Source organism: Urocitellus parryii, chromosome 15, assembly GCF_045843805.1.
Source record: "Urocitellus parryii isolate mUroPar1 chromosome 15, mUroPar1.hap1, whole genome shotgun sequence".
In the NCBI taxonomy this organism is placed as follows: Eukaryota; Metazoa; Chordata; class Mammalia; order Rodentia; family Sciuridae; genus Urocitellus; species Urocitellus parryii.
In genome coordinates, this window is record NC_135545.1 from 2,853,658 (window position 1) to 2,861,846 (window position 8,189).

At 60.4% G+C, this 8,189-nt stretch overlaps 1 protein-coding gene across 6 annotated transcripts; it reads left to right on the forward strand.

Moving 5' to 3' along the window:
* Window positions 1-1,036: 1,036 nt before the first annotated feature.
* LOC144250337 (leukocyte immunoglobulin-like receptor subfamily A member 6) lies at window positions 1,037-5,016 on the forward strand. 6 transcript variants are annotated; one of them, XM_077792935.1, is made up of 8 exons: window positions 1,037-1,070; window positions 1,226-1,261; window positions 1,427-1,711; window positions 1,848-2,150; window positions 2,363-2,659; window positions 2,925-3,227; window positions 3,527-3,577; window positions 4,797-5,016. In XM_077792935.1, the coding sequence occupies exons 1-8, from the start codon at window positions 1,037-1,039 to the stop codon at window positions 4,931-4,933; spliced, it is 1,446 nt and encodes a 481-aa protein (XP_077649061.1). In that variant the 3' UTR covers window positions 4,934-5,016. The 6 variants fall into 6 exon arrangements, with proteins under 6 accessions (XP_077649061.1, XP_077649060.1, XP_077649062.1 ...); XM_077792934.1 differs by lacking the exon at window positions 3,527-3,577 and adding an exon at window positions 4,614-4,706; XM_077792936.1 differs by lacking the exon at window positions 3,527-3,577 and adding an exon at window positions 4,614-4,658.
* Window positions 5,017-8,189: the final 3,173 nt, after the last annotated feature.

Consider the following 8,189-nt stretch of genomic DNA (forward strand, 5'->3'; position numbering starts at 1 on the left):
TGAGGCCCAGTTTCTCATAGGGGGTGGGTGGGATAAGGGACAGTCACACCCAGGCCCTTCTGAGAATACCTGGTTGAAAAACTGACAGGAAAATTTAAATACAGGCAAATCCCAGACCAAACACTCAGTCTGAGTCAGAAGGTGACCTTTTTACTGAATGACAGTGCATTCTGCCATGAGCTGACCCCTCTGCTCTCACAGGGAGGGACATGAGGCCACAACTGAATGAAGGCACAGCAACTTGGCACAGAACTCAGGCCACTAGTCACAGCCCTGCCCAGTAGCTCAGGTCAGAGCCCCAGGATCAAGAAGGGACTTCAGAGTTGGGGAACAGGACACGGAGGAGGCAGGACACCCACAGAGGAGGGCTCCAGGGAGACGGGGTGGGGGTGGGGGGGTGCTGTGCCTGAGAACAAGAAAGAAGAGCGCACACAGAACCTGCTCAGCAGAGAGCCCACACTAGACCAGGAGCCCCCAGGTCCTGCCCTGGCCCCTGTGTCCCTCTGTCCCCCACACGAGCTCCAGCTGGCTCACAGCCAGGTGCTCAGGGTCTGCTGCTCTGCGCCCACCTGCAGCAGGAACCTGCACCTTCCCCAGAGCACCTCCAGGGCTGGGAGACGACTGCCCAGCAAGGACCAGAACCTGTGCCCAGGACGGGCTGAGGGAGCCCCGGGGAGGCCCTGGGAAGAGGACCAGCCCCGGGTCACCCTCACCTGGAAGGGGCCGGCTCAGGAGGGCACAGGGAGTTTGCTGCTGCGTCCTGGCCCTGGAGGGACGAGGACAGGTCAGGCAGACAGCAGAAGGGGTGAGAGGGCAGCACTGCTGTCTGAGCCGCCTGCAGGGAGCCCAGGCCACCCCACCCAGTCCTGGGGACAAGAGCCAGGCTCTGGGAGGGCAGTTCCCCTTCCTGTGGGCAGCTGATGTGACAGCCCACACAGGCAGAACCCGGCCTCCAAGTGGCCACACCCTGTGTGTGTCTGTCCTCCAGCTCTGTGACCTCCTCCATCTGGACCCTGGGACCACGGGAGGACACACCATGACCCCCACCCTCACGGCCCTGCTCTGCCTGGGTGAGATGTGAAGGAGGGAGGGGACACCCTGTTCTGGGGGGACCCTGCCCACAGCCAGGCCCTGGCCATCAGGAGACCCAGGGCCCAGGAGGCTGTGGGGGGACAGGGCCTGCTCAGGCCTCAGGGCCTCCCCTCTCACAGGAACTCTCTTCCAGGGCTGACTCTGGGCCCCGGGACCCGAGGGCAGGCAGGTGAGTGTCCCCAGCTGTCCAGGTCCTCCTCCTGGGGACCAGGAGCCACCCTGGGCAGTGGGTGGAGAACAGAGTTGGGGACTGAGGCTGGGAGCCTGGAGGGGGCTGGGCTGAGGGCTGGGATCTGAGGGGCTGTGCTGGGACCCACCTCTGATTCCCTTGCAGGTACCCTCCCCAAGCCCACCCTGTGGGCTGAGCCAGGCTCTGTGATTGCCCGGGGAAGGTCAGTGACCATCTGGTGTGAGGGGCCCCTGGAGGCCCAGGAGTTCCGTCTGGATAAAGAGGGATTCTCAGTGCCCTGGGACAGACAGAGACCACTGGAGCCCGGGAACATGACCAAGTTCTCCATCCCGTCCATGACTGAGTACCATGCAGGGAGATATCAATGCCTCTATCTCAGCCCTGCTGGGTGGTCAGAGCCCAGTGACCCCCTGGAGCTGGTGGTGACAGGTGAGAGGACACTCAGGGGTCCCAGCCCCAGACTCTGCCCTCAGGGAGGGGGTCTGCTCCCAGGGGTCCCTCTCACAGCCCAGCTGGGGGTGGTGTGGGAGGAGGGAGCCATGAACACCTGCCTCCTTCTCTCTAGGATCCTACAGCAAACCCAGGCTCTCAGCCCTGCCCAGCCCTGTGGTGACCTCAGGAGGGAAGGTGACCCTCCAGTGTGGCTCAGGGCAGGGATATGACAGGTTTGTTCTCACCAAGGAAGGAGGACACCACCTCACCTGGACCCTGGACTCACAGCGACACCCCAGTGGGCAGGTCCAGGCCCTGTTCCCTGTGGGCCCCGTGACCCCCAGCCACAGGTGGACATTCACATGCTACGGCTATTACAGGAGCAAACCCCAGGTGTGGTCAGTGCCCAGTGACACCCTGGAGCTCCTGGTCTCAGGTGAGGAAGCACCATCTTCCCCTGACACAGTTGGGGACATAAAGCAGGGACTTCGGGGCCTTTTCCTCAGGATGGCCCCAGGTGAGAGAAAGGGGAGAGAATCAGGGACTCCTGACCAGAGACCCAGGTGTGACAGGGTGACCTGCAGGCAGGACAGGGGAGGCAGGGGGTTGGCAGGATCCAGCCCTCAGCCCAGGCTCCTCTTCCTCCAGGGGTGTCCAGGAAGCCCTCCCTCCTGACCCAGCAGGGCCCTGTCCTGGCCCCTGGAGAGACCCTGACCCTCCAGTGTCACTCAGACGTCACCTATGACAGATTCACTCTGTCCAAGGAGGGGGCACAGGACCTCCCCCAGCGCCCAGCCCAGCAGCCCCAGGCTGGGCTCTCTCAGGCCGACTTCCTGCTGGGCCCTGTGAGCAGCTCCTACGGGGGTCGGTATAGGTGCTACAGTGGACACAGCCTCTCCTCTGAGTGGTCAGCCCCCAGTGACCCCCTGGACATCCTGGTCTCAGGTGAGGAGCCCAGGGGTGCAGTCAGGGACCCAGCCTCTGCACAGCCCTGTTGGGGAGCCCCAGGAGGTGATGGCCAGGGTGATGTGGGGTCTCAGGAGGGAGAGAGACAGGGAGGGGCAGAGAGGACAGAGACAGGGGACACAGGGACAGGAAGGATCAGAGACAATGAGACAGACAGAGAGCACAGGGTCCTCAGAGAGAGGCCCTGGGGAGGTCTCAGCTCAGAACAAGCTGGGGCCACCTTCACCCTCCTTCCTCTCTCCAGGACAGCTCCCTGTCACACCCTCCCTCTCAGTGCAGCCTGGTCCCACAGTGTCCTCAGGGGAGAATGTGACCCTGCTGTGTCAGTCACAGATCAAGATGGACACTTTCCTCCTGTGCAAGGAGGGGGCAGCTGATCCCCCCCTGCGTCTGAGAGCAGAGTACCGAGCCCCATGGTACCAGGCAGAGTTCTCCATGAGAGCTGTGACCCCAGCCCTCGGGGGGACCTACAGGTGCTATGGCTCTCACAGCTCATACCCCTACCTGCTGTCATGGCCCAGTGCCCCCCTGGACCTGGTGGTCTCAGGTGAGTGACCCTGACCCCATCCTCTGTGAGCTCAAGGATTCCCCCAGGGCCCTGCCCAGGACAGCTCTGGGTGGGATGGGAGTGAGGGGCCTAGGGAGGGTCGGACTATGGGACTCACCCCTCAGAGAGGAGGGGCCAACGGGGTCCTCCAGCCTGTGCACCCACCCACCACTGGAATCAGGAAGGTGCAGGTGGGCACAGGATGGTGCTGGGGAGGCCAGGCAGGTGTAGGAGGATGGGCAGAGACAGTCCCCAGGGGCGGCCTGCACCCCTCACCCTCCTGTTCTCCTCATTCCCAGGACCCTCTGGGGGACCCAGCCCCCCACCCTCAAGACCCAGGTCACCAGCTGGTGAGTCTCAGGGGCCTCTGTGCAGACAGTGTCCTGAATTCTTGGGCAACCAATAATCACTCTGAGATACAAAGTCCAGATACAAACTCAGCTAAGCTATGTCCAGCGCGCTGCAGAGAATGGTCAGGGGTCTCAGGCCCTGGGGCTCAGGGCTCGGAGGCATGAGGGGGAGGTCCAGGCAGAGGTGACTCTGGGCCCAGCCTGGGGAGCAGCAGCCAGCTGAAGTGGAGGGCAGTCAGCCCAGCCCTCACCTCCCACCCACCCCAGGAGGCCCTGAGGACCAGCCCCTCACCCCCTCGGACCCAGGACCCCAGAGTGGTGAGTGAGGGGCTCTGGTGGGAGGTGGGGTCCAGGGCAGGGCTGAGCTGAGGGGGAGCAGCCCCCTCTGGAGATGCTGACGGGGACCAGCCCCTCCCCTCTGGGCCTCAGTTTCTCCCAGGGCAGAGGAGAGGCCTGGCCCTGACCTTCAGTGCCTCTCAGGGCTGACCTTGGCTGTGCCCTGCTGGGAGAGGGGCCTCCAGGAAAGCCTCCAGGACCTGCATCTGCAGGGCTCTGTCCCCTCTGTGCAGTGACAGTGACACTGAGCAGAGGAGGGCTCAGGGCCATCGGGGTGTCAGGCTCTTTCCCTCCAGCTCAGGGCTGAGCTCTGGTGGAGAGGAGGAGACTGGGAGTCAGACTCCCCCAGTTCAGGCCCCGCTCTGCTGCTTCCTGCTGGGGACCTGGGTGAGCCTCAGTGTCCTCATACCTTGGTGGGTGGATGGGGTGCTGGTGCCTGTCACATGATTGACAGTTGCAAGTGTCATGCTGTTGCTCTGGGCTCAGCTGAACTTTGCTGCAACGTGACTCAGACACAGTCCTGACCTCCCAGAGCACAGAGAGGGTGAAGGAACAGGGAGAGGAGCAGAGGGGACCCTGGGGACCAGGAAGGGCTCAGAGGGGCTCAGAGAGTCCTGTGGTGAGAATGAGGCGAGGAGGTGGGTCCCAGGCAGGACGGGGCTCCTCAGGTCACAGGTCTCCTCCTCTACTTGGTTCTCAGGAGCCACTGAGACCATCAGCCCAGCGCAGAGCAGCTCATACTCCAGCTCAGGGGAGTCGGGAGGATTCTCAGCTCTGGGACTAGACTCTGAGGGTCACGTCCTGGCCAGGGGAGGTGGCTGCCCTGGTTGGACATGTGGGGATCCTGTCTCCCCGACCTCTGACCTCTGTGTCCATTTCCCAGGCTCACCTCCCCAGGATTGCACAGTGCAGAACCTCATCAGGATGGGCGTGGCTGGCCTGGTCCTGCTGGTCCTCAGGATCCTGCTGTTTCAGGCTCAGGACAGCCAGAGAGGGACCCGAGATGCAGCCAGGAGGTGAGCAGGAGAGAACAGGGCACACTCAGAGGGCAGAGCTGGGAGAGGAAGGACCCTCAGGAGTCTGAAGGCCACCTGGACAGGTGGGGCTGCACCTGAGACTGTCCTGGCAGCAGAGGTGACTGGGTGCAGGACCAGCTGGGTGCTGGCTGCAGAGCCTTCCCCACCATGCTGTGCGCACCCAGGGCTGGCCCAGTGCTCTCTGCAGCCCTCCATGTGCCAGTCCCCACTCGGAGCTGTCCGTGAAGCTGTGCCCACAGTGTAACGAGTGCTGGTCCTGTGGACATGACTGTGAGAAAGTCACATTAAAACCCTGAGCGTCCTGCCCACCTGGTCTCTTCGTGGTCCTGCAGACCTGTGTCCGTCCCTCTGCAGGTGGGCTGGTGGCCATCGTCATCCTGGATTCCTGCACCTGAGCTCAGGTGCTCAGTGGCTCTCCTGCCTGGTCCTGGGCGGCGTCTCTGAGGTCCTGAGTCTGGGGTCTGGTCTGATGGTAACTGGGGACCCCCTGTCACTGTCCTCCCTCTGGGTCTCTGTGTCCCCTTTCTCCTCCTGGTGCTCCAGGTGCAGAGGTGACCCCTGTGTCCCTTGGTCCTGAGGCTCTGACCTTGCAGTCCTGGTTCTTTTCCAGTCTTGAGGTTTCCACTGCTGCAACCTCCAGCTGAGAGCTGCCCTCCTGGTGCCATCCCGAGCACCCCTGAGGCCCTCCCCGTGTCCTGCCAGCCCTTCCGGCCTCTGGTGGCCCTCTAAGTCTCTTCCTGGGACACCCGTCTATTCTGAGAGCTGCTCCCTGTCAGCAGAGCCCCGGGCATCTCTGTGACTGTTTTAGATTCCTGTTCTCTCCACTCCCACCCCCTGCCTGTGGGCTCCCAGGGTGGCCCTGTATTTCCAGCTGTGTTCTCCCCCTGGGGACACCTGGGGTCCACTCCCTGACCGCTAGACCTGTGCTGGATAGGGTCAGCCCTAACAGACCCTGAAGAGGTGGGAGAGGAGCTGCAGCCCACAGGGTCCTGACCACCCTTCCGCCCCCAGGTGCCCCTGGCCAGGGTTTCATCCCTATTTGTTGCAGAGGGTTTAGACGCCAGGGGAGCGTGGCCTGCGGGCTCTGCAGCAGGGGCTGTCCCTAACACTGGACATGTGCATACTTCTGAGGAAGCCCAGGACCCTGCTGTGGCCCTGGCCCTGCCCGCCACCTGCAGGCCTTGGGCTCCTCCTGTCCTGCTGTTGCAGAAGACAAGCTGGTGGCCCTGGGTTCCTCCTGCAGCCCCCAGGGTGCACCTGGAGCCATTTCCTCTGGCCCAGTCCCCTGGCATCATCCCCTGGGGTGGCAGTTCCTGTACATGGGCTTTTCAGGAAAGCTAAGGTGTGCGGCTGGGCACGTGTCCAGCAGTGCACGGTCATGTCCAGCAGTGCACGGTCAGTCCACTCTGTCTCTCCATGACCAGGCAGTCCTGGACAGTGAGCTTCACAGTGCTTCTCAGGGTTTCTGTCCCACATAGGGGAGACCCGAGGGCTGCAGGCGGCAGGAGCTGGCCGACCCTGTCCAGGTCAGCCAGGCTCTGGTAAAACCCCAGCAGGCGGGCTGTGCAGCTCCCTCTCCTGCAGAGCTGGGACAAGGGCAGAGCGCCCAGCATTGGGTCTTCAGTGGACACAACAATCGTCCACCTGGACCCTGGGGACATAGCCAGAATCCTGTGGTAGCCTGCTTATTTGAGGTGGGGAAGGCCTCTACCCAACCCGAGAATGTGTCTATTAAAACTAGTATGTATTTGAAGTTTTTTACTCTGGGCATGTAAAGTCGATTAGCCAATCTGCCCCAGGAATATGGCCCCTAGCCTGATGAGAAGGGAAGGTTCCTGGATTTGAAGACGTGTTGGAATTCACTCTTTTGCATATCTGGCATGAGTCTGTAGTTTGCTGTATCACTTCTTTATCCCAGGGAGTCAGAGTAAAGAAAGAGTGGAGAAAGGCTTTGAGAGTCTGCGGACTGGAGTGGAAAATGGAGTGGAGGTGAGGAAAGAGGGCATGTTGAGGTGGGTCTCCGTTATTGGGTAATGATGAAGAGCACGGGGCAATGAGAGATCCGGTGGGGTCTGGAAGGGCAGCTGACCTGGCTGCCTGATCTGCTTTTGAATTCCCCTGTGTGACGGGGAGGAGTCATTTTGGTGAGATCTGCAATGGACAACTCCAAGTTTTTTAGGAAGCTGGGAGGCTTGTAGTAGCTGGGGGATGTATGTGGAGTTGGTTATAGAAATGCCCTTTGAGTTCAGGAGACCTCTCTCCTTCCAAATTGCTGCATGAGATAAAGGAATGTGGAAAACATATTTGGAATCAGTATAAAGCGTAAGATTTTTCCCTGCTGCCAATTCGCCGGCTCGAGTTCCAGCTACCAGCTCAGCCTGTTGGTTGGTGGTATTTGCAGGCAGGGGATTGGCTGATAGGGACACTATGGCATATCCAGCTTTTCTGATCCCCTCATGCATAAAGGAGCTGCCATCAGTGAACCAGGTATAATCAGGTTGGAGTAGAGGTCCCTAAGTGATATTAATTGGGCATGGGAGGAAGTTTTCTAGAATTTCCCTGCATTTATGTATTGGGGACTGTGTTTGACCTTGGGCCTGAATGGGTAACAGAGTTGCCAGGTTGAGAGGGGCCCAGGTTTGGAAGGACACGGAGGAGTCGTAGAGGAAAGAGACCAAGAGAGAGAATTGACAGGGAGGGAGGGTTTGCAGTCCTTTGTATGTTAGCAAGTCCTTGAGGTGATGAGGGGAGGTGACAGTGATTTGGGCTTCAAAGATAAGCTTTTCTGATTCCTTTAATAAAACATAGGAGGCCGCTAGGGCGCGGAGACAAGGAGCCCATCCCCGGGCGGTTGGATCAACTGTTTGGAAAGGTATGCCACCGGAGTGAAGGTGGGCCCATGCCTTTGTCCCAGCACCCCCAAGCCTTGCCCTTTGTTTTCATGGACATAGAGTAAAAGGCCTATTCACCTCTGGCAGGTGTAGGGCCGGTGCTTGTAAGAGGGCCTTCTGGAGGGTTCTGAAATGTGGTGCTGCTGAAAGTCACAAGGGCTCCTGCTTGTTCCCCTTTGCTAGATCCTAGAATGGTCTGGCAAGTGATGAGCACTTTGGTACCCAGGCCCTAACATAGCCTGCCAGGCCCAGGAACGAGAGAATCTCCTCTTTAGTTTTAGGTACTGGAAGGCTTTCAATAAGGCCTTTTCTATCGGTTGTGATAGCTTCCTTTCCTGGGGAAATGTG

Coding starts and splice junctions, on each gene's coding strand:
- LOC144250337 (XM_077792934.1), top strand. CDS start 1,037: ATGACCCCCACCCTCACGGCCCTGCTCTGCCTGG. Junction 2,151..2,362: donor CCTGGAGCTCCTGGTCTCAG/GTGAGGAAGCAC, acceptor CTCTTCCTCCAG/GGGTGTCCAGGAAGCCCTCC. Junction 4,707..4,796: donor TCTGGGACTAGACTCTGAGG/GTCACGTCCTGG, acceptor TCCATTTCCCAG/GCTCACCTCCCCAGGATTGC.